Genomic DNA, 26,969 nt, shown 5'->3' on the forward strand with positions numbered 1-26,969 from the left:
GCAAGAAACCAAGTCAAAAATAAACGTCCATTCTACTGAGGACAAGTAACTATCCCCTCTAACTAAAGGCGTCCAATAGAATTGCTCTGCCGTAGAGAAGTTGGCAAGCTTGTTATAGTTCTGTACTTTATCGACATCTTCAGATTGGGCACTTTGTTGGCAAACTGGGTATTCAGATCAACGTGGTGAATGAAGCCCCCAGTTCTTGCCTATGTAGATCCTCCACTCCTGCTTTGATTGCCAGGCTGTTCATGACCCACTGAGCGAACCTGGGTTTGACAGGTATGATGATTGATATCTGCAGGAAAAGTCACACTGTACACCTGATTTTTAAGATCACCTTCTATATTACTGGCTTTTTGATGGACATTCACATTGATATGAATATTTTTTAAGCCTTTAGACTATTATGAGAGATCTATCAATATCATCCTTCTTCCAGCTTCTGTTAAAAAATCCTCCAAACTGTCCCGTTTTAAGTTTCTATACCACATGGCTGTTGCCAAATAAATGGTGTAAAAAATAACCTTAGACTTTTTCTACGGAGAATATACAACCAGACTTACTGCTCAAAGTCCTGTCCATTTAGTGGATTTCCTTCTCCATTTTGGCCTATCCATGAAAGCAACCATACCACTGCAGAGTTTCACAGAATCATGGAAACCAAGCTGAAAGTTTTCATTCTCAATCAATTTTTCATAAAGAGCTTCTTTTAAGACAGTAGAGAGAGATTAAAGAAGCAACTGTTGTGTAGCAAGTTTTGAACAACCTGCTCATACACCATTGGGGCCTGAACAGACTCCTTTCTACACATAGCACTTCCACTTCATGAAGGAGGACTACTGAGCATGTCTAAATATAACGTTTAATGGACAGGTGTACTCAGTCCGTGATGACCAACCAGTAAAGAGTCAAGAATTGTTATTCAAGGAAGAATGCAGAACCTTACACTGAAATCTTAATTGTACTGACAAAAATTCTTCTGTTGGGGATCACCCCAGGCTCCATACACAATCCTCGTCTACTCCAGATACCTAGACTACCATCTGATCTACTCTGTCTTCAAGAAGGTCAAGTGGAAAAACCACTGTCACTGTAATATAAACCAGATAAAACCTACTAGGCTATATGCCTTCTTCTTACTGGTAAAGAGGTCAAGTTTTAAGAGTTATCCTTCACTTTGGAGTGGGTATATAGATATGTTCCATAAAACTAGGTTCTTCCTCACTGAGAATGCAGGCCCCTTTATTTTAGAGTTGTCTTCTATCCCTTATCATCACATGTCTTACCAAGGTAGACATGATTATACCATTTTTGCTCCCGTCAGCTTTTAGTATGTTTTCATCATATGTGGAACCACGGTGGTGTCTAGCAGAATATGGTTTGGTAGTTAAAGTCCCTGTCACCTAGATTGGGATACAGAACTAGAGAACTAATATGATCCTGGGACATGACAGTGAGTGAAAGTAAATGACTTGTGGTCTGGTTAGACAGGAATTCAGAAAAATGCATTAGGCAGAACAATGGCTGATTTGTTCAAGTAAGTGAAAGAATCAGAGTCCAAAACAGGCCATCGAAAAGGTTAACAGGCAGAATGGAAGCATGGCTGCTGGTAACTTATTGCTGTGAACCAAGAGCAATTCCCAGAGAAGGAGGCTTCTGTGAGATGGATAGCCACCCCAACAATGTTTGCTGCAGGGATAAATTTGAAGATACCCAAGGTCTACCCTGCTCCATGACACTTGTTTCAAACAAAAAGCTTGTTATAGTTGAGTCTTCTTTTTTTCATTTCTTTTCAACTTTTCAGAATGAAGTATTTCCTGAATTATTATTGGCAAGGCAAAAAACCTCTTGAGTTGTTTGGCTAACTGCCAAGTTAGGGGACACTCCTTTTGGATCACATTAATTTTAGCTTCAATTAGAACATTTCTTTTCAGAAGGATTTACCCCAAATCTGTGACCTTTGCATTTACCTTAGTTATCAGTTTAAGATAATTCATGATAAATCCCTGAGCCTTTGATTCTATAAATTTTCAAATCATTTTCTAATAGAATGACTTTATTATAATACTATATGACATTGTTTCTTGTTTCTATTGCCCATTAAATGTGTTTTCTGGGACATTATTCTCCAGAGGTTAGCTGTCAACTTTCTTTAAAAATACTGAACTGCTGTATAATGATTGCCTTAGATTCACTTTAAATTTAATGAGATGTTATTGTATATACTGCCCCCTGTATAAGACAGAACATAAAAAAACCTACAGTATTAACTGTTTTGGTTTTAACTGGTTGTCGCAGTAAATAGCTTCATGAGTGACTTGCCAATATGTGAGTGCTTCACACAGCTGCATGAGTGTATTATATTATCTATGACATTGTCTTATTTATCAATTAATTTATATATATAATGTCAGCTTTGTGTAAATCATAAGTTAGGTATATATATGTGCTTGGATGTGTATATACATACATATATAATTATCTCTTACCTCTAACTGAAATTTAACATTTCAGTGTATTATGAATGTAGGCAGTAAAACTTGGTATTCACAATAACTTGATTTCATCAACAAAAAAAAATCACTATTTTCTTTTGTTTTTTAAAAGATTTTATTATTTTCATTTTTCTCCCCAAAGCCCCCTGGTACATAGGTGTACATTCTTCATTGTGGGTCCTTCTAGTTGCGGCATATGGGATGCTGCCTCAGCATGGTTTGATGAGCAGTGCCATGTCCGCACCCAGGATTTGAACCAATGAAACACTGGGCCACCTGCAGTGGAGTGTGTGAACTTAACCACTCGGCCACGGGGCCAGCCTGATATTTTCAAATCATGTTTTAAGAATATCAAAATGTTAGTGTATATCGTTTCTATAAAATATCTAGTGCTTTGAAACCCTAAACAAGCTAATTGGTAAGCATGAAAGTAGTAGTTTGTGATTTACTTAGGCAATTAAGAAACCATTGATAAATTATTACATTAATGGCCATTTTAAAAAATGAGTCATGTTAGAATCGGGAGAAAGTTTTGTTGTCAGTCAGTTGACTATAGCTCAGAGGTAGGAACAGAGATAGACTTTTCTCAGACCGGAGTCACGTAATCAGTGGGCTGCTCCAAGAAACTGCCCTGGGAGAACAATTAATGATTTCATAAGTGATCCAGAAAAAGGATATACAGTAAAATATCCACAACTCTCTAAAATATACAATCCCTTGTCTTTGTATGTAGAATGTGCTCAATTTCCTGTCCTCTTCCTACTCTCTCCTGCCTTTGCTGCTTTTTCTTTATCCAAGGAAGATATATTGCAGGACCCCCAGTGGATGCCTGAAACCACAGATAGTACTGCACCCTATATGTTACTGTGTTTTTTCCTATGCGTACATACCTATGATAAAGTCTAATTTATAAATTAGCACAGTAAGAGATTAACAACAATAACTAATAATGAAATATGACAACTATAACAATATGTTCTAATAAAAGTTACCATAGATGTTAGCAACCCCAGCATACGATTGTTTTTTCTTTCCTTATTAAGTGGAGAACTTTCACCTTTTCACTTAAAGGAAGCACTTCATGGATTCTCTTGGCATATCTGAGTTGCCAGCATCACTACTCTTTGGGGCCTTTATTAAGTAAAATAAGAGTTACTTGAACAGAAGCACTGTGATACCAAAACAGTCAATCAGATAACCAAGATGGCTACTAAGTGACTAAAAGGTGGGTAGTGGATACGCTGGACAACGTGTTGATTCACATCCCAGGTGGGACAGAGCAGGAGGGTGTGAGGTTTTATCATGCTACTCAGAACAGCGCACACAATTTAAAACTTCTGAATTGTTTATGTCTGAAATTTTCTATTTAATATTTTTGGACTGTGGTTGACTGTGAGTGACTGAAACCATGGAAAGTGAAATCATAGATTGGGGGGTGGCTACTGTACACACTTCTAAACTGGAATCACCTCCACCATCACAATCATACATATGTCTCACCTTCTTCAAGTTGCACCTCTTGTAAAAGGCATTCCCTGATACCGTCCTTATCCCCAGAGTTTTATAGGTGACTTCTTTCTCTGAAGAACCTTGTTTATTCATTGTGCCTTACGTGAAACTCACATGGGATAGTTTCTACCCTGCATTGTAATTCTTTTGTTGTAGTCTAAGTTAAGAACAAATTCCATATGGAGTCTCTATGGACTCACAGTGCCAAGAAGAGTGTCCAGCGCACGACAGATATTTGGTTAAAATTTTTAAACAAAATAACATAAAGAGTATACCTCCTCATTGATAGCTCAGAGTTAGTTTTATTTAATAATTGTTCTGAGCTTTAGTTATATGCTTTAAAATATCCAGCTTATCTCTGTTCTTTCTCTATACTACTCCTTAAATTAGAGCCCATTTTCTAATGGCAAAGGCTGAATTGGAAGCTACCCAACAAGGGTAACACCCTTCTGTAGAATTAATTTGTGAAAAACTGAATCCCCTTGTTACTTTCTTACACTCAATAAAATCAGTTTTGTTGTTTAAAATCAATGCCCTTTAAGTTTTTAGCAGTAGTCACGCATACTTCCCCACACACACACATGCATTTATTTATGTCAGTATGCTTCTCCTTGGTGTGAAAGTTTTCACTTCAAAGTGTAGCTTCATTCTTTTGTACCTGTTTCAGATAGCATTAGTAAGTAGTATGTAATCCAGATTATGTTTTGCAAGTGCAAACAAAAATAGAAGACTGCATTTTTGATTGTGTATTTTTTCGCAGGTTTTGGCAGTGTGGAGGACTTGGAAGTGCAGGACTTTGTAATCACCAATTAAAGTTTTACCTGTAAGAACACTAAAGAGAAAACAGAATAGGGCTGTTTACTTAAGTTTCGAAAACTATTATAGAGCTGAATTAAAATTGAAATCAAAGAATGAGAAGGTCGTCAGAAGTGTCTGAAGAAGGGAAATATGAAAAATGAGAAAGGAATTTCTAGGTGGCAAATACAGATGGGCAAAAGGGTGATAAAGGCAGCAATGAGTCAGAGTTGCGCTTGGGGACGGACAGGATCAGTTTAGACGAGATTGCTGCCTTGTGTGGTAGAGTAGAGGGAGCTACGGTGTAAGATGTAAGGTATAATCCAGCAGTGCATAAGCTTCTACTTTTTATAGGGGACCCTAAGCTGGGAGAAGACACAGAGCAGAGAGCAGGTGGGATAAACTGATAAATGGGATTCACACCGAAACTCTACTTTGCAGATAAATTTTGAAGGATGTTAAAAAAAAATTTCTATTCTTTTGAATATTAAGATACTAATCTTTTGGCGCAAAGTTATTTACATGTTTATTTTGGATTTAAAAGTTAGTTTTATGGTGAGATATGAAAGGGAAGTTTCCTAAGGAGGCATCAAGGGACCGGAAGTGGAGGACTGTGGTGCATTTTGGGGAAAACAATAAAAAGCTTTTTGGACCTTATAAGCATCTGACCTGGATTTTAGCACTAAATTTCCAAGTACTAATCTTAAAACGAGGATGATACATATTTTTTCCTATTCATTTTGCCCAAGGCACTTGGTCTAAAGGCCATAATGAAGAGCTACTGAAAGTAGCTGAATAAGAAAGTAGGTCAGGTGCTTTGGGCGATTTCAGATATATATACACATCACATATATTTATATAGAGAGAAGGATATAGATATACATATGTGTGTGTATACTTAAAACCCCCACACGCATACATCATACATACTGGTATAGGTTAATTCTCTTTATATAGAGAGAATTAATCATTGAATGTGGTGCCGATGAAACTACTTCACACGAAATGCTGGTGGGGACGTTAGAATTAATTTAAACAAATGGTATTTCTAGAGTCTGTACTAACTGATGGAGGGAATGGGGAGTGGGGAAGGAGAAAGAAGAAACTGGCTAGTCTGCCACTACGGTTAGTGTTACTATACCTTATAGACAAGAGTTGAAGCAAAGCTAATTTGGATGGCCCTCTCCACCACACTAAACCCATCCCATCAATTAACCTCAGAACAAATGCAACCCAAAAGTCCAACTGCCCTCCTGCTGTCAGTAGATTCCACACTACCTGTCATCACATTCCACATTCTCCTCTGTTGCTAGGTACCCTGGGCACTCTTAATTTCCAAAGCTCCAGGTGCTGTTTTTCCTTGGGACTCAAATACAGAGTCTTTGGTTCCAATGCTATCGTACCCGGGCTGACACTTGAGAGAAGCACCATCGCTCTGGCCTGTGAACCTAAAGGCCATACCTACAGATCTTAACACTACACCTTCTGTGTAGCAGCTCGGTACCCACACGCCAGCAGCCACTCAGAATGGAGCAAACTCTGTTGGGTAAGGAAGCAGGTTCCCCTTGAAAGCAATAAACTGGTGTGAATTGGTTACGATAAATAGGAGTCTGAGATTTGGGTTTTAAATTCTGAAAAAGTATCTTTATGAGAGAATAAAAACCGTTAACAGTTACAAGAAGCTAGATGATAAAAAATGGTTAATTTACTCTCAATGTCTGCTCACTTCTTTGTATTGAATTTTTCTAATATAGACATCAAAACTGTTTTAAATTTCGAATTATAAAATAGTGGCATGTGACATTATTGGGTTTTTTACCGTTTAAATACTAAAATGTGAAACGTATATTTTATATAAACAAGTAAATCATTCATTTGATCTTCATAAAACATATTGATTTACTCAGGAATGAAATATGTAAAGCTGTTGAATTTAGTTACCTTGGTAACATCTGGAGTGAACTACTCCATCTAAAAATATTTTCTCCCTTATTGTTTATACTGTGTGCCGAAATTATAAATACATGACTTTTATTAAAGATTCTCCTGATAAATGATAATGTTTATCTTACCTGAAAAGTGAATAAATGGTACACTATTTACTAACTATGTATGATGACTTCAGATTAAAGAAATAGATATAGCATGTTTAATGTTTAACTATAATAGGTATTGGATTTGTTTTATGCTAACGTAGATTGGGTTTTAAAATGTAATAAATCTTTAGAGTTATTCATTCTTTTAACATATTCATAAAATTTTCTTACATGAAATGTTTAGTATTTTTTTAAAAACATGATTCTAGTACACAAATGTTAAATCACATTTTTCTTCATGAATTAAATATTTGGACTTGAGTATGTCCATTATGCTTTTCTTTGGACTGTCGTGGAAAGAAATAACTTAAATGATCAGAAATGACCTTTCATACTTTAGCATAAGGATTTGACTTAGAATAAAATACCAGGCACCATTTTCCAAATTACTTACATAAATCATTCCCCTAATTCTGTATTTCAAAAGCCCTACATATTTCATTGTTGAAAGAATGTTTTGATTTCTCAATAGCTATGGAAAGTACTATGTTGTATTATTTATGGCCTGTTTGCTAAATTCTCTTATGGATTTTTTCTCTTCACTTGAAGTCTTTTCTTGAACAGGTGTGTAAAACGACTAATTTAATAGTAGAATCTTGCCATTTGAACACATTTTACCTTGTTCACAAAATAGTTTTAGAAATCTGTATAAAAATATCATTTTACTGAAAATTAAACTAATGGCTTTGTTTTCATTTTTTACTGGAACGAGAGATCTGAGCATTTCCCTGGGCTCTTGTCTATCCCACTCTGAGTGTTTCCTGTTCTTTTCTTATGATTTTTCTATTCTCTTTTTCTGCACTGCCACTGCTTTCGTTCGGGCTTTCAACAGTGCTAACTCAGATGACTTCTAGATCTCTTAACTGGTCTCCCTAATTTCGATTTTGCCACCTGCATTTCATTCTTCTCATCAGAGTCAGATTTATCTCTTTAAAAGATGGTTTTCTTCACTTTCCTTCCCACTAATAATTTAAAATTGATCCTATTTCCTGTCAAGGTAAAAATCCCAGCTCTTTGATACACAAAACACTTCCCAATGCATTCTCTTCCTCCCTTTCTAGATTTCCTTATTCACTCTCTCTTTTGCTCTCACCGCTCTAATCTTACTTCTCGTGTGCCCTGAGTATTCTTTCCTCTGTGACTTTGTACCAGCTCATCTCCAGGTGGGGAACGATCTCCCCCAACTTCTTCACGTGGTTAAAGCTTACTAGTCTTTTAAAATTCAGCTTACATGCCACATTTTTTAGGAAACCTTCTTCGATGTCTGTATCTCTTGTTTTGGATCATAACCTTTTTTGCTCTACATTGTAGTTGCATGTTTATTTTTCTGTCTCTTAATTATCTGTCAACTCATTAAAGGCAGAATCTCTATAGGCCAAACATTTAACCCCTTTTGGCCAAGAATAGGCCCTCAATAAACATCTGTTGAATAAATGAATGAATGGGTGAGTTATAGTACTTCTTCAGAATTTAAACATTACTTCCATAAATGTAATTGATTAGAAGGCATTAAATATTTCATTGCACCCTATGAAAAGAAAATAGACTTGAGAATATTCAGAATTCACAAAAAATCACAAATACTGAATATTATTATTCTAGCTGATTCATATTTGTGTGGTTTCATCAATAGCCCTCCATTAAGGAAACAATTTAATACCTTTGTCCATAATTATCCTGTAAAATTAATGTCAAATCCTTTTCATATATGTAAAGAGGAAATTAAGAGAAATAGACTTTTATTGTTTTATAGTAAACTTTGTTTCTTGCTCTCAGTAAATTGTCATTAATATCCTTTTGTCTAAATAAACATGTATTTTAAAGCCAGAAAATTTTGCTTAACTCTGCTTCTTCTTCTTCCCTGTTTTATTTCTTTTTTTCTATAGTCATGTCATTTTTGTTGTTAGAAAAATTATATATTTTTTAAATTATATATCATAAATTGTATATTTTATAGAATATACAATATTTTATAATATAAATTATGCATTTTATCATGTATTATAAGTTACATATAGTAGATAATAAAGAATGTTAAAAAATCCAGTGCCACACAGTTTAGAAGAAACGAATATTCACACTTTAGACTACATCTTTTCAGTTGTTTTTTTTTCTAGGAATTGGCCCTGAGCTAACATCTGTTGCCAATCTTCCTCTTTTTGTTTCTCCCCAAAGTCCCAGTACATAGTTGTATATCCTAGTTGTAAATCCTTCTAGTTCTTCTATGTGGGATGCCACCACAGCCTAGCTTCATGAGCAGTGTAGAGGTCCATGCCCAGGATATGAGCTGGTGAACCCCAGACCACCAAAGCAGAGTGTGTCAACTTAACCATTTGGCCATGGGGCCAGCTCCTCTTTTCAGCCTTTTCCCTCTGTGTTTATGCATTTTCTTTTTACAAAACTGTGGTCATATTGACCACACCCTTTTGTAGCTAGCTTTTTCCACTTAATATTTTGTGACTCACATTTCCCTATATCTTTGAAATGAAGTATTGAATAACTTCATAATATTCTAATCATTCCAACATATATTAAGCCAATCTTCTATTTTTAGTAATTTATGGCATTTCTAAATTTTTGCTATTATAGACAACACTGGCATAAATGTCTTTTTACCTACACAGAGATGGACACAGTGATTCAGCTCCTTAGGCTTAAAAGTCACAGGAGTGTAATGATTAGAGCAAAGCTTATGAGAACTTTTAATGTTTTAGATGCCTATTAAACACTCATAAAACTTGTACCAATGTATACCCCGCTAACAGGGTAGCTGATGCTTTTATCAGAGAATTTTCACCAACTCTGGATATTTTCACTGGAAAAACAAAAACTATTTGCAAAATAATGGACAATTACCTTATTCTCTTTGTTTAAGTTTACTTTTCTTTGATATGGTGTTTGGGATTGAACTGTTTCTCTATTTTATCTTTTTCTTATTTTATTTTACTTCTTCTTGTGTCTAAATGTGCTTACTAGATTAAAAATAACAATGGCTGCTTCACAAGTTTATTGCTAAGGGTAAATTATACATTAAATGTAACATTGGTTAGCACAATGCCAAGCACATAATAAGAGCTCAATAAGTGCTAGTTGAAGTAGAAACTGAATAGTATATTAGTAAATCAAAATATAAATTTTTCTTTCTGACAGATGATTCCGCTGCAGAGAGCTTTAATGGCAATGAGACTCTGGGGCACAGCTCACTTGCTTCAGGGGGAACACACAGCAGGGAGATGGGGGACTCCAATGGTGATGGCAAAACTGAGCTGGAGCAGGACGAGCAGCCACTGAACCTGAGTGACAGTCCCCTCTCAGCACAGCTAACTTCGGAATACAGAATAGATGACCACAGCAGTAATGGAAAAAACAAATATAAGAATCTTCTAATTTCGGACCTCAAGATGGAACGAGAGGCGAGAGAAAATGGAAGCAAGGTAAGGTCACATCACAGTTTTCAGAGAATATTTAAGTTGATCATGAAAGTCACAAAGAAATACATATTCATAGGAGAGATGAATGTTATCATCACTAAAAATATTTTAAACAAATCCCAATAATACATTACCAAGAAACATAACCACAGATATTGTGTGTCCATATAATATAAACAGAATAAATTTCAGGAATAACAGTGAGCAAAATGGGTCATGTCTCAGGAGAAGCTGTCCGTGTCATTTTCTCCATGGAATTACTTGATTTAGTGTTTCTCTTTTATGTAATCTTCTTATGGATCTGTGTCTGGGAGTTTGTGGAGCTCAGATGTGAAAGTTTAGCTCTCAGAACATAATTTTGGACTGTGTAAAGATCACTATCTAGTTTCTCCTAGATTGGATAGGTGTATGTAGCAATAAAATTTCAATTAAATTCTCGAGTTTGCTTTAGAGACCTGGGGACTTCGGTCAGCAATTTATTCCACATACGTAGGAGAAACATGTGAGTGTTCTAGATGAAACGTATAGATTAAATAACTACTTGAACCAGTAATTTATCATAAACTGTATGATACAAAAGACAGAAATGCTTTGCAGACATATTATCTAAGTTTCTAAATTCTTTATGTTAGACTAAATCATAATCCTCCCCATTCCCAATTGATTTATGTTTAAAAATAAACCTTACATTTCTACCAGTTTGAAAGACCTCATGCTGGTGACTTTATGCTATAATTTTTGAAGGTATACTTTTGAACATATGAGGATCTTTATGGAATATACATTTTGACAGCCTCCCCTGCCCTACTTCTAAGTTAGGGTTGTAGAACTGGTCTTTTGATATAGATCCTGAAAGCAAAATGTCTTAATCTGTATTAATTTCTGAGGCACTATGCTCCCTAAATTGGCTCTATTTAAATCCTCTTGCTTGCCTGAGGGTGTGTTGTTTTATCCTCTTTTAAGCAAGTCACTAGACATTATCAGACACTTAAGCACTTCTGCCTGAGGGAGGCTGCCACAACTTTTGCTGTAGTAAGTGCGCAAATATTCTCTTCATTGGTTTAAAGCCAAACCATACATACACAAATGATTTTATATTCACTAACATGATCTGAATCACTGTGTTACATTTCATGGAACAAAATAACCCTTAAGTTTTCCTGCCATCCACATAATCCCGTCTTTATAAAACCTAATCATGAAATGTCCTTTATATGCCATGTATCTGTTGAATATTTTTGTAAAATTATCCAGTGGTTTGTTCTTTTCTTTATCCCTTTGTTCAATATTACTATAGGAACTATGCTCATTAAAACGCCTTCTTGCTTACATTAAACCGAATGAAGTTACTTTTCTACCTCAATTAAAATGGAGATATAAAAAGCACAGATTTTTGAGCTGCCTGTGATGATTAAGATGAGAAATGGACCCGGGGATAAGGAGATACCCCTGAGGAACTGAAAGTTTAGTGGTTTAGTAATGGAAGAACAGCTCCCACAGCCAACAGAGAACTAACCAGAGAGGCAGAAAAAAAGTCAGAAGTGTATAGTGTATGCAAGCTAAATCAAGTCCACCTTTCAAGAAGGCGGGAATGGTTAGCTCTGATGGACAATGCTGAGATATCAAATAAGAGGGAGATAGGAAATAATTAAGTTTGTGAGAACAGTTGTGGTAGCACGTTGAGAGCGGAATCCAGAGGGACTCTATTCATTCCTTCAAAAGGACATATTAAATACCTGTTTCACTTGCACCAATAGGTAGACAGCAGAGACAACTCAAAGAGAGAAGAGTCCTTATTCATGACTTGATAAATAGTTTTGGTAAAGAGGGAACATATACATAGAAAAGTTTCTTAGTGAAAGTATAGGCAAGTATCTATTCCTGGGTTAAAACACTGAGAGTTCAAAGTAAGAAAATACTATTTCTATTGAAATAATAAAGAGGGCTTCCTAGAGGAAGTGAGTCTTGAACTTTGAAGGAAATGTAAGATTACCATTTTTTCAGAAGAAAGTCTCCTTTTAGACATTGTGAAGGACTTGGAATGCAGATGGGGAAGGTGAGTTGGTCTCATAGGGTAGGGAACCATTGTCTATTTGGAGCTAATTATGACTTCATAACATAGTGTTTGAGGAAGAACCTGCTATCATTATGCAAAATACACTGCTACCAATTAATTTATTCACCAAATATTTACTGAGAGATTCCTACAGGCAAGGCACTGTTGTAGGAAGCAAAAATATGGAAATGAGCAAAGCAGGGTCCCTGCCCCTTAAAAGCTTATAGTTAAACAGGAAAGAGAGGTGAATTTGTGATTCCATGAGTAATATGATGGGCATATGGCAGGGTGAGATGAGAGAACAGGGGTGGGACACCTATGGGACTCTGCTGATTCTTAAGGAAGACTTTATAGTGAGACTGATGCCAGCACTGTATGTGAAGGGCAAGTAGAGCTTATTCAGATGAGGAGGATTATTTATGGTAGAGCACATTTTGAGGCATAGAGCTATGAAAGAGCATACTTGGCACGGAGATTTGCAAGGAGCTTCACATGGCCACAACAGAGAATACATGTGGAGGAATGGAGTTTAAAGAGGTTCCGTCCATAAAAGCTTTGCAGGCCATTTTAAGGACTTTGGATCCCATAGAACTTAGCCTGATAAGGTTGTTGTGGGCATGGAATTTTAGAAACATTATTCTGGCAGCATTGTGGTGGATGAACAGGATAGGGACTAGGAAAGAAAGAAAACTGGTTAGAGAGTTATTGTTGCAATCTAGGAAGAAAATAATACATAAATATAGTTAAAAAATAATGAATGTGTTACGTTTGTTCTTTTGACTGTGTATTTGTGGGACCACCATATATAGTTCCATAGGTTGTATGTTGCCAAACTTCTAGGAATGTCTTTCACATAGACTGCAATATGAATAGCCTCTTTCGCACTATACATCCCACTGGGATATAAATTCTATGAGTGTAAGAATGATGTCTACCTTACCTACTGCTGTATGTCCAGGACCTGGCTTAATATCTGGTTCATAGTAGTTTCTCAAATATTTTCAAGAAATAAAGTTTTATCAAATGTGAAAAGTGAAGCAGAGAAGAACATTCTAGAATGAGTCTAGGATTTTTGTCTTGGCTGCCTGAGTGGATGGTGATTCCATTTACCAAGATTCAGAATGAGAAACGTTTGAAGAAGCAGGCTTTGACATGTCAAGTTTATGGTGCCTATGCAATATTCATTGGATATGTTTAATAGGCATTGGGGGCATATATGTCAGCTGAAAAGAAACATCCAGGTTGGAGAGTTAGACATTTGAAAGATTTCAGAGAAAATGTGCTATTTAAGCTGTTGTGGTTGTTAAGATCACCTCAGAACCTGGACTGAGGAGAGAAGAAAGTCAAAATATATCATCCTCAGAATACTGGCCAATCAGGAACAAGAGGCATAAAAGGAGTTTGTGGAGGAAAAAGAACAGAAGGAGAAAATGACGGCAACAGATGAGGAAGGGAGATATTTTAAAAGCCAAAGTGTAGGGCATTTCCAAATTGATAGAAGTGGTTAAGTGGAGTGGTCCTTCAATGAAGTGACATAGGTTTAAACTTGAAGGATGGTTAGGAGAGGTCGTACTAAGCATTGGGTTCAAAACGCACGGCAGAAGAATTAGCAGAGTTAGTGGGGCATTGGATGGGAGACAGTTGCAGAGGCTGGGTCGGACTGCGGAATTATTTTAATTGTGAGGAAGACTGTGTCTGGAATTTTGATTCAGGGATTCTTCTTGCAATCTGAATCCACATGCTCAGCGCTCTAGGGTTCTTGGCTTTGGATCTATACTTGCTTTACCCCAAGGCTATCAGGTGAACTTCATATTAAAGGTTTAACACTCATCTGTTCAATGTCTACCTTTTGTAATCCTCAGAAATGTTCCATCACTTCTGTGCAAATTTATAAAATGACACTCCTAACCAATTTCTTCTTCCAGTATTTTTGAGGCTAGCCTCTGTTCTACCTTGGAGGAATATAAAAGCTTAATTATATAGTATCTTTGAGAAGCTTAGATTCCTGTGTGTTTAACATTGACCTATTTCACATTTATTATGAATAATATCAAACAAAAATGATGATAAGGCATTTTAAAAACTGAACAGTGAATAGAAATGCTTAAAAGAATAGCTGAGCCGGACTATGTCATTTACTAATTGCTTATTATTATGCAAATTCACTCACTAGATTAGCAGGGAATCATATTAACCAATCTAAAGAATAAATATATTGCATTGAAAGGGTTTAGGTGCTATTTATTTTCTACTTCCAGATAGTCATATTTTTAGAGGACAACTAGTAACATTACTTTCAGAAGAAAAGTAGAAGTATTGACTAAGAGCTTGGAAAAATTCTCATGAAAAAACTCATGAAGAAGTGTTAAGGGAATAGTTATATATTTTTTAAAAAGCCAAGGAGACATAAATCGGGGCATGAATATGTTTAAAATTATTTATAAGTGAGAATAAAAGTAAAACTAGAACTCTAATGGAGGGAAATACATAAAAATACTGTATCATTAATTTTTTTCTTTTTGGTTTTCTCTTTTTCTTTTGGTATTTATGTGACCCAGCTGCATTTTACTTAATATGGTAAAATATTCTGAATCAATCTCCCAAAAGAATAATGTTTCAAGTAATAACTGTGGTGGGAGGGTGATTATTGTTTGAGGGTTAATGTGTCACTGTGGTTACTGCATATTTGGTTTTTGGCTTGATTCCCAAGACCTTTGAATCTTCACTTTGTTTAAATAATATTTTTTTTCCCTAATGTGGCCCATGTGACATTTTTTTTTCAATTAATCTTTCCTTTAAATTTTTACCGAAATGGATATTACCATTCAGATTAAAGTTTATAAAATATTTATCACAATTATCATTAATAATTGCTATCTAATTTTTCTTAGATGATGAATAGAAGTAGCACAATTTTCAAAATATCTCTTTGAAATATTTAGGTGTAAAGAGATTGGCTTTTAAAACATAAAGAGCAATGGATTCATTTTGAGACAATATTATCTTGGTCTTTGTTATGTGAATATTCCAGCTCATTATTGTTTTAATTAGATGATTTTCAATGTCTAGCTTCTTGGTGTTATATTGAGATTTTAGCCCAGATCCTGTTCAGGGTAGAAACAATACTATATATTTAACAAATGTATCTAATGTATGCTAGGCACTGTCCTGGCTGCTAGGAGAAAGAAAAAAAAAAAGGTCTCCGTCGTTAAAAACTCGCATTTTGGCTGGAAAGATAGACATATAAGTAAATAAGTGTATTATAATATGGAAATTAATTTGTATGTGGGACTGCCTTCTAAGCCTGCTAATCAGGCCTTGGGAAGTTCCAAATTAATGGTTGAGTAAGAGAAAGAGACATGGCAAAAGGGAGTAGGGAATTCTTAATGAACAGAATAATAAGGTAAGGACTAGAAATGTTGAGACTGGATGTGGTGAGAGATAAGTCTAGAGAGGTACTTCAGGGTATCAGATTAGGGTAGCCATTGAAACCGGAGATTTTAAAGCTGGAACTTTATAGTTGACAGGGAATCACTTTAGGATGTGAGATAGGAAAATAGCACGGTTCAATTGTGTTTTGGGGTAGGTCATTGTGGCATCTTTGTCACAAGATGGCTGTAAGTGGCATAAAAAGGGAGAGGGCTGCTAACAGAGGATGAGGTCGTGCCTTAGTGAGGTGGTAGTAGGGATGCAAAGGAGAGCATAGATTTAAGAAATATTTAGAATGTTAAATGACAGAATTGAGAGTTTGATTAGATAAGTGACAGAGGGTGTGAAAGAAGCTAATGCCACAGGATAAAGGATATACCATTTCTGATATTGGGATGTCATGTCAACTGAAATAATGATGAACACCTATGTGCGGTTTTCATATTCATAACTCAAACCAACTCAAAGTGATAAGGAGAGCAGATGTGATTATCAGCCTTGTTTAAACACAAGGACATAAAATCTAGTAGATGTTAAGCTATTTAATTGATGTGAATTTTACAATTAGTTAAGTGATAGGCCCTGGTATTGAACCCAGATCTCCTGACTCTGCAGCCTACATGCTTTCCATTACACCCACACTGGCTGACGTTGCATGAAACTAGTCATCTCTATGGACCGCATGGTGACCATGACAGGCAAGCTATCCAGAGAGGCAGAGATCTAATACAATTAGTGGGTAGGTCCTTGATAAATGGCAAATACTTGCAGTGGCATTTCTTATACAAATATTTGTTTTACTCTTCTATGTGAATTATTTTACAAAATGAAAATAATATACTAGATGCCTCTATTGGAAAACCAAGCGTGTATGCAAAATATCCATTTATTGCTTTAGTTCATAAATGTAAACAAAGGAATAGTTGAGTTAGAGTGAGTCTTTAAAAAGCTCCGGGGTAAATTTTAAACTTACATTTTATTAACTGCCAATTTTAAATAGCATCTTCATGTGATATATACATATTCATTTATATATGTATTATATATAGATAGTGTGTGCATATATAAAACATACACATATAAATAATAGTGTATTTTACACTTACAAGTTACATAGACTTCAGCTCTGTTCATTATTGGACATACTTTTCCTTCTGTCCTTAATTTTTGTAATCGAAAGATATGCAAGAAGGATATAGTATAATATGATTTTTTTGTAGTGTCTATCATATTTGAAATCTAAATTTAAATATGTGTAATGCTTTTATGAAAAAATACCTGTCTTGCTCAGGGATGGTAAAATTAACTACAGTATAGATTACAGTCGGTCTTCTGTATCCGCATGTTCAGCATCTGCAGATTCAACCAACCGTAGATGGAAAGGCCTTTGATGGTTGTGTCTGTACTGAACAAGCACAAACTTTTCTTTCTTGTCATTATTGCCTAAACAACACGGTATAATAACTATTCACATAGTATTTACATTGTGTTAGGTATTATAAGGAATCCAGAGATGATTTATAGTGTGCAGGAGGGTATGTGTAGATTATATGCAAATACTACCCCATTTTATATACGGAACTTGAGCATCTATGGCTTTGGGTATCAGCGGGGTGTACTGGAACCAGTCCCCTGTGAACACTGGAGGACAACTGTAATATAATTTTAAAAATCAGGAACCGCTTCATTTTACAGATGAAAAAATTGAGACCCATCTAAGTGACTCCTAACCCCAAACTCAGTGGTTTTCTTGAATCATTATGCTGTCATGGTTACCATTACATATGCTTATATTCTTTGTATGTCATTCAGGAAGAGGGAGGGTGAAGCCATCATTTATGAGTGCCTACTGCGCATGTTTCAGTTTATGTTAGTTCATTTCGCATTTGAGATCTCAGGAGATTGGAAAAGGCGAGGGGCTTCTATAATTTATACCCTGAAATGTACAAAGTGAAATTGATTTTAATTCTCCATATGCAGCAAAACATACATTTTGAGTTCTTTTTTAAACATGTAAGAGTTCAGTTGGGTCAATACAGAATCTCAACTGGTCCTCCAGCCATCGATACCATCCATTCATAAGTAATCTAGTTAGAGTTATAGGTTATAACATTTACCAAAATAGAAAACAAAGAAAATTGACCAATGATCTTGTCTTTATTTGTTGGTTCATAAATAGCTCAAAAAGAAATAAGAGTTTTATTTTGTATGATTTTTGCTTTCCATATTTTTTGGGCTTTTTCATGGGTTTTGTTTTGTTTGTGTATGTATGTTTGTTGTGTTTTTTTGTCTGTTTTACGTTTGTGTTCTATCATTTGGAATAAGATCAAAAGGTTAAAAATGTCATTCAGTCTATAAGTGTCTTGAGAATAATAGGGGAACTCTAAGAGAAAGAATTACAATTGAAATACCCAGAAGTGATTGGTACATGTCTCAAAATAATTGGTATTACCAGAACTCATTCAAATGCTCTGCTATTGACCCAAATTTGGGGAAAGAATAAAAAAAGAAAAATTAATACCAGAGACAGAAACCTACACTTTCTAATTTGTCCCAACATAATAGTTTATCTTATTTTCATTAATATTAAATATTTGATGAGTCTTAAAGTATACACCTAAAAGAAGCAATTATCTGTAGTCTTGTTATTAATATATTATATGTGTGTGTGTGCGTGTGTGTGTGTATGAGATCTTGAGATGGAGATCTTGGGGTTAGCTGAGATCAAGAATATAACTTGGATCACAGAGTCAAAAAAAGAAAAAAAGAATCGTCATAAAGTTAGTCCCAGGAATAATAAGGAAAGGTAACATTTATTGAGTTCTTACCATGTGCCAGGCACTATTCTAAGAACTAACTCATATAATCCTCATAATAATCCAAGGGAATTAAGCTCTGTTATTATTGCCATTTTTACAGATGGAAAACTAAGACCCAAAGACATTACAAATAGGGCTACACTAAGAATTTCTAGAATTTGGATTTAAACCCCAAATCATTTGGCCCACATTTCAACCATGACAATAAGGTGAGGTCATGAGATAGGACCTGAAAATGAGCAGCAGCAAATTTGACTTGATGCTGAGACTTCTAATGCTATTTTATGGCCCATAGTTAGTCCCTGGTCGGGAAGCCACACTTACGAGCTCTGTGACTTTGAGCAAGTCTTTACCTTTTTTTTTTTTTTAAAGATTTTATTTTTTCCTTTTTCTCCCCAAAGCCCCCCAGTACATAGTTGTATATTTCTCGTTGTGGGTTCTTCTAGTTGTGGTATGTGGGACGCTGCCTCAGCGTGGTCTGATGAGCAGTGCCATGTCCGCGCCCAGGATTCGAACCAATGAAACACTGGGACGCCTGCAGCGGAGTGTGTGAACTTAACCACTCGGCCACGGGGCCAGCCCCAAGCCTTTACCTTTAAAGCCTGAATACTTCATCAGTAAAATGGGCATAGTAATACTTAACTATAGGCAATTGTGAAGATTAAATAGGATTGTGTGAATTTTTCATGTAAGTGTACAATAAATAGAATTGCTGTGTTAGTTGTTCTTGGCTCCAGAATTTGGGTTGGGATTTAGTGAATCTTACAGAAATGTTCTCAATTCGTAAATATTTATTTGAGAAGTAGAATATCCATTTTTAATAGCCTACAAGTTGAGATTGGCAATTTGGAAAAGCATATTAATTTATTTCAACTAGTAAATACTGCTTTCCTTTGCTCCCTTTGTCCTTTCTTCCTTCCTTATTTCCTTTCAGTTACACCTATTTCCAGGAATCTGGAATATATAATACATTCCCATAGGCATTTTATAGGCATTTATTCTAAGACCTATTTCTGTGAATATATAACATGTACTCAGAGAAATAGATCCGAGGATACCTTGCAGTTTCAGTTTGTTAAAATCTTTCCTGACGCTGTTGGAATCTGTCCAATTCAAATGTTATTTCCTTCATAATACCTATCTTGATCACCTCGACCAGGAAAAAAAAAAAAAGATCTCTTCTTTTCTGAACTTCTGGAGGGAAAGATCTATGAGGAATGAGGACAAAGTGGTGGGGTGGTGGATTTTAGGAGTAAGCGATTGTATCACACACTAAAGTGATTTACATGCATGAGCCTTACTCCCTACAAAATGTTTGTTGAAGGAAAAAGATGATGTGATATGGGTATATGTTGTATTGATCTTATCCTACCTATTTCTCATACCAGCAATTTCCTCACATTGCCACCTGGCTTCCCCAAACTCACCACTATACAGAAGACTCTGACCTTAATCGGGAATATGAGTATATCCTATTCCAGGCAATATATAGACAGTCTTATCTCTCCAAGCCAGAGATTCTCCTTTGACTATTTCACCATAAACAGTGACTCAATTGGATATGACACCAAAAAGGCAAACAACAAAAGCAAAAATCAACAAATGAGACTACATCAAAATTAAAAGCTTCTGCACAGCAAAATAAACAACCAAAATGAAAAGGCAACCTATAGAATGGGAGAAAACTTTTGCAAACTATGTGTTGGATAAATGGTTAATATCCAAATTATATTTAAAAACTTGTACAACTCAACAACAAAAAAACAATCTGATTAAAACATGGGCAGAGGAACTAAACAGACATTTTCCCAAAGAAATCACCCAAATGACCAACAGATACATGAAAAGATGCTCAACATCACTAATAATCAGGGAAATGCAAATCAAAACCACAGTGAGGTATCACTTCACAACTGTTAGAAGGGCTATCATCAAGAAGACAAAAGATAACAATTGTCAGTGAGAATGCAGAGAGAATGGAACACTTGTACCCTGTTGGTGGAAATGTAAATTGGTCCAGCTACTATGGAAAATGATGTAGGGGTTCCTCAAAAAATTAAAAATAGACCTACCAAATGATCCATCAATTCTACTTATATACCTGAATTAAATGAAAACAGGATATTGAAGAGATATATGCACTCCCATGTTTATTGCAGCATTATTCATAACAGCAAAGATATGGAAACAACCTAAGTGCCCATCAGTGGATGAATGGATAAATAGGATGTGATATATTAATTATAATATATATCATTCAGCCATGAGAATGAAGGACATCTTGCCATTTGCAATGACATGAATGGACCTTGAGGACATTATAGTAAGTGAGATAAGTGAGACAGAGAACACTAATACTGTGTGATCTCACTTATATGTGGAATCTAAAAAAACCAAACTTATAAAAACAGAAAGTAAAATGGTAGTTAACATGGAATGGGGTGGGGAGGTAGGACAGATGTCGTTCAAGGGTGCAAACTTGCAACAAGTAGTAAAGAAGTCCTGGAGATCTAATGCATAGTACAGTGAATATAGACAACAATATTGTATTTTAATTATCAGACTTGTTAAGAGACTAGATCTTAATTATGCAGCCACTAAAAAGAAATGATAATTATGTAATGTGATAGAGATGCTAAATGGCAATCATGTTTTATATAAATGTATCGAATTTACATTTTGTACACTTTGAATTTATACAATGTTATATGTCAAATATATTTCAATTAAAAGCAAATATCAGTGACTCAAATGAAGTAGATTTCCAATATGGTGACTGAGGAGGATAGCATCATAGATGACTGCTAAAGGAGATATTTGGGGGTTGATGAACTTTTGTGTTGTAATTCTCAAATGTGCAAACTTAATATAAAGAATAGTGGGGGGTTTTTTTGAGGAAGATTAGCCCTGAGCTAACATCTGCTGCAAATCCTTCTCTTTTTGCTGAGGAAGATTGGCCCTGAGCTAACATACGTGCCCATCTTCCTCTATTTTATATGTGGGATGCCTGCCACAGCATGGCTTGATAAGCTGTGCATAGGTCCATACCTGGGATCTGAACTGGTCAAGCCAGGGCCACCAAAGCGAAATATGTGAACTTAACTGTGGCGCCGCCAGGCCAGCCCCAAGAATAGTGTTTTATTGGTTTCACTTTGGTGTTTAAGACAAATTTTTTAGAGAAGTTTTAGGTTCACAGTAAAATTAAGAAGAAGTTACATAGTTGTCCAAAGTCGGTCCATAGTTTACCTCAGGGTTCACTCTTGGTGTGCATTCTGTGGGTTTGTACAACTGTATCCATCATTATGGTGCCATACAGAGTGTTTTCACTGTCATTAAAAATCTTCTTTGCTCCTCCAGTTGATCCCTCCCCCCATAAGACAGATTTTTAAAAACCAAAATTAACCTGTAAGATTTATCTCTACATTTTCATTAACTAAGATATTATTCCTGCTGTTAGCCTTCTCATCAGAGATGCCCCTATAATGCTGAAACAATTTAATGAAGCTAGTATTATTTGGAGAAATTGTCTTTGAGTCAGAATTGTCCACGTCATCAAATATTCCTCATTTCCTGGATAGGCAGGGTGCCCTACCAGGGACTGCAGGGGCTATAAAGTTACTTCTGAAGGAGATACCACATAAACAAAAATAAAAGGTAAAAATATATGAATCTCAATCCTTACATGCAAAAGTGTTCTGTGACACAAAGTAGGGAATTGAAGGTTTCGTGGAGGAAGGAACGTTTGTATGAACCCAAAGAATAAGCATAGTTATGATTAGAGAAGTTTGAGGAGGTGAAAAGAAAGAGGAGAATAAAGTCACAAAAGCACAAAGGCACCAAAGAGATCTGGGAGCAAATAACCCTGGGTTTCGATGGACTGAGGGGTGCATAAAAGCAAGTCAGGGGCATAGTTTCCAGGGCCAGTCTTATGCGCTACTTGGTTTGTGTCCCTGAGCGTGGGGAATCAGGGAAGGGTATGAGCAGGAGAGTGATGCAATGAGTGTGAGCCTTGGGCAAGAGGATGGATGTCTCAGCACTACATGGAATGGATTGAGATTGCAAGAGGCAGGAGGTGGAGAGAACCTTTCTAGGGAGAAGGGCCTTTGCCAGGGCAGGAGCAGCACCAGCCTGTTTTGAGCTTATGGAATTTCAGGTGCTAGAAAGTCAGTTAGGCATGGCTGGCTGGCAGGTGGAAATGTGAGGCTAACAGTGAGGAGAAAGACTAGGGAGGAAAGAAATGTTTTACATTTTATCCATCATTTAATAAATATTTATCGAGCCCCTGCTGAGGGTGAGTATTGTGTTAGCAGCTAGAAATACAGGGGTAAAGACAGAGATGGTCCCTGTTTCTCAAAGCCTAGTTGGATTAGGCTGTACATTGGAGATAAAGTGGAGATGAAATAGGAGGACCTGGTGTGGTAGGAGTGCTAGGGGAGGTATTGATTTGGATTTCGGGAGTCAGGACTTCTTTTGCAAAAGAAATAAGTTCTAAGTAGGAAACTGAAGAATAAGTAGGAGCTAGACAAGAGAGAAGCCTTGCCTTCTATGCTAAAGGACTGGTTCCAGGCAAAGGCAAGACAGAGCATGGCATTTGGAGGAACTAAAAGAACTTTAATATGGCAGGATCTTGGAGTCTGGGGGACATACTGGCAAAGGTGAGTCTGGAAAAGTAAACAGAGCCACATCTCAAAAGTCCTTGGAAATTTTGTTTATGAATTTGGACCTTGTCACTATAGGAGTCACTAATCAGGGTGGTGATGTGCTAAGATTTTCATTTTTTAGAATATTTTAGACTATTGAGCCTGGAACTGGATGAACCAAGGTGAAGTCAAGATCATCTCAAACACCTTTGAAATAATCCAAGCAAAGTATTTTGGTGGCCTGGTTTCCAGCATGGGGACCTGGGTGGATGCTAGTACAAATCACTGAAGTAGGTCTCTGTGTAGATGTCACTGTCCCCTACAAAGCTGTTTTGACACCCAGTTTTGAGATACCTGCCTCCCCTAGTCCATGCTTCCATAGCACTCTCTTGTCTTCTTCTTCTGGTACCTAAATATTATGTTTAATTTCAACCTTAGTGTCTAACACTCTTTATTATGAAACCTTACTTTTAGCCTTTTAGAGATACTGCCTTTGTATATGCCCTTCCCTTATCCAGAGTATTCGCTGTGTCTGCTTTCCTCATCCAACTGCCCCACGCCCCCATCCCATGCCCAAACATGCACACATCTTTGACCTGGGCATCCATTAGTTACAACTCGGTTCAGGTCTATGAAGTCTTCTGTGATGTAGTGAGTGTTACTACCTTCTCTTGTCTCTTGGAACTAGTATACACTTCCAAATCATTTTCGTTAGGTTCTGAATATTTGTTTATATGTTTTTCTCCTATATCGGATGAGGGAAGAAACATGTATTATCCATCTTTGAGGTATTAGCACGTAGCACAATTTCTAGTGGGTATTTATTGAGTCACTTAGACTAGCTGGAAGATGGTAAAGGGTATGTTGTTCTTAGCTAATGTTGTAGGTATGAGAAAACAAAAAGGTGAGAGCAATGGGGTAGTTTGGGAAAGAATTTACAGTCAGAGATTAGAGAATTTAGTTATCATCATTTACAGTCCTAAAGAAGTAGTGCTTGGAAATGCTAATCTTCTGGGTATATTTAGGAAGAATTCAAGTAAAGAAAAGCTGTATTGAATTGTACCCTACTGTTCTAAAAATGATTACGCTTTCTGAACCATCTACCTTATAGTCACTAGGAATAACAGTTTAAATAATTGTTATTTGTGCTGACATTCTTGACATATACAAGATATATTGTCCTATTTTATAAAATCTAGGAATATCTTTTCCTTGAAATTTAGATTATCATTTTTCTGTAATGACTGTACATTTCAGAATTTAAACTCTTTACTTTGTGTTTTAGCTATACTTTCTATGTTCAGGTTTATAGTTCCTTACTTTTAGGAAATAAATTCAGTATCAAATCACCATCTTGCTCAAAGTCATTGTTGAATTTTAAGAACTTCTTTGTTATGACAGCATTGTCACTATTCCTGAGTAGAGAAAATAGAAATTAGCATGCTGTGATGTCTGCAGAGGAGTTCCAGACGCTGAGAATGATATAGATATTATCTTTCCCCCAAGAAGGAGTGCACATTGTCAAGTGCTCACACAGTCTTGAGTTTGAACCCCTTGGGATTCTTTGATTTAATTTGGAGAGCATCATCAGATCTCAAGGATGTGCTGGGGACTTTGAGATCTTGATCCAATTACGGCAACATATCTCTCCCTATTTTCTATCATCAAGACTGAGACAGGCTGACACGTTCAACAAAAATTTTGCCAAAGTCTAATGGAAAATAAAGAAATAATTATGGAAAAAAAGGACTAGTATAAAAGCTTATGTGGACTTCAATCTCTTTACTCCATAATAACTATAATGTAAATATCTGGAGGGTAAGAATAACGTTTTGTTCATAGTTGAATTCTAAGTCCCCAACACACTGTTGAGATCCAGGTAAAATATTTCTACGCTTTAAACAAATTCTGGAATTGAATCAATCTACAGTAATTACCAGAGAACTGGTTGTATTTTGTAGGCACTTTTGCCTGATTTCTTGCTCTTTCAGCAATTGGCCATCTCGAGCAGGCTGATTATAGTGGCCACATTATATTTTTGAAAGAGCATTACTTATAGAACATCAAAATAAGTACCAAATGCCTGTAATGTCTCCAAAACTATTTCTTATCTATCTAATTTATCTTTCTTTGCTGAGAGATGTTCCAAGTTGATATGACAATGGAATAATCTTTATCTTAGGAATGGAAAATAGCTTTCAGCTTTTGTTTCAGTTGCAAATACTTGGTAGAGACTGCTTGGTCTGGAGATACATTTTGCTCAGGCTCAGTAGGAAAAATGATCAATTAAAAGGTGCATCCCGAGCATGGGTTAGGAGAGTAGTGGCACTTTGCCAGTCCTGAGATAACTGTCTAGTTCGAAATTATCAGCATGCCTTGCCTCTGAAATATTTTGTCTCAGCTCACACAGGTACATCAGTCTCACCCCACTCAAGATAATTATCAATATCATTTACTTATAATAATAGGTTCATAATAATACTAGTCAATAAGCATTTTATATTCACATTCAGAATTGTCTTAGACAATCCTTAGTCATTATATTATTTCATAACTTATTTCTTAGTGTGTCATATTCAAGATAAAGATGTAAAAACCCTTGTGATTAAATGGATATACTAAAATAAAAGAAAAATTTAGCATTTTATCAATCTGTTTCTAAAAATACTGGTGAGGGAGTGGGTGTACCTCTTTAAATTCTCCGTATTTAAACAAATAAAAATGATGGAGTTGGAATAGATATTCTCTACAACGCAAAAATCCACTGTACAAAATCCACTTTGCAGTTTTTAAAGGCATATTAGCAAACATTTCAAGAAATCTCTAATTTTCTTCTCTCTCCATATTCTTTTATGTTCCATTCAGGAACTGTAAGTAAGTATACTATGATGAAAAATGTAAGTGAAGTGTGTGGAAGGGGAAGAAAGGATGAGGAGGAAAATAAATACTTGTTAAGGGCCAACTATATGATAGGCATAGCGCTATGCATTCTATTAAAATCGTAGAAGTTTTCTTTCTACAGATCCCCTACAGCACATCTTCCAGCACCACTCATTCATTCAATTGGAAGTGAGCAAATATTTATTGGACACTTATCTTATGGAGATATTGAACCTGCATGCATTTTTAGGTGTGTCTCATCAATAAAATATGAGTTATTAAGTTTGATATATTTGAAAAGTGATGTTCAAAATTATACCATCCATGTCCTAGTCTCTTTGTTTCTCACATAATATTTTTCTCCTTTCCAAGTCAATTTATTCAGGATTTTGTAATATGAAGCTAACTTTTTCTCCACAAATTATGAAATAGAGGAAATAAATATAAGAAAAGCATGGACCTTTCTTCCCCTGCCCACCACTGTTATTCCTCTGTCTGTTACCCACATTTTTTCCTTCTTTTGTTAGATTTCAGATAAACAATTTAACTTTATACCCCAAGGAACTAGAAAAAGAAGAACAAGTTAAGTCCAAATTTAGCAGAAGAAATGAAATAACGAAGATCAGAGCAGAGAAAATGAAATAGAGACCAGAAAAACAATAGAAAAGATTAATAAAACTAAGAGCTTGTTTTTTGAAAAAATAAACAATATTGACAAACCTTTATCTAGTCTAACTAAAAAAAAAAACAACAGAGAAGACTCAAATGAAATAAACAGGGACTGAAAGAGGAGACATTACAACTTGTACTACAGCA

At 35.8% G+C, this 26,969-nt stretch overlaps 1 protein-coding gene across 10 annotated transcripts in view; it reads left to right on the forward strand.

The window, feature by feature from the left end:
* Positions 1 to 26,969, forward strand: part of NOL4 (nucleolar protein 4) — a 361,044-nt gene that overhangs the window by 181,436 nt on the left and 152,639 nt on the right. For all 10 annotated transcript variants that reach the window (XM_044774554.2, XM_044774556.2, XM_044774560.2 and 7 more), the window contains one exon: positions 10,049 to 10,332. In XM_044774554.2, coding sequence (XP_044630489.1) covers positions 10,049 to 10,332 — 284 coding nt within the window. The remainder of the gene's footprint in view (positions 1 to 10,048; positions 10,333 to 26,969) is intronic.

Source organism: Equus asinus, chromosome 7, assembly GCF_041296235.1.
Source record: "Equus asinus isolate D_3611 breed Donkey chromosome 7, EquAss-T2T_v2, whole genome shotgun sequence".
NCBI lineage: Eukaryota > Metazoa > Chordata > Mammalia > Perissodactyla > Equidae > Equus > Equus asinus.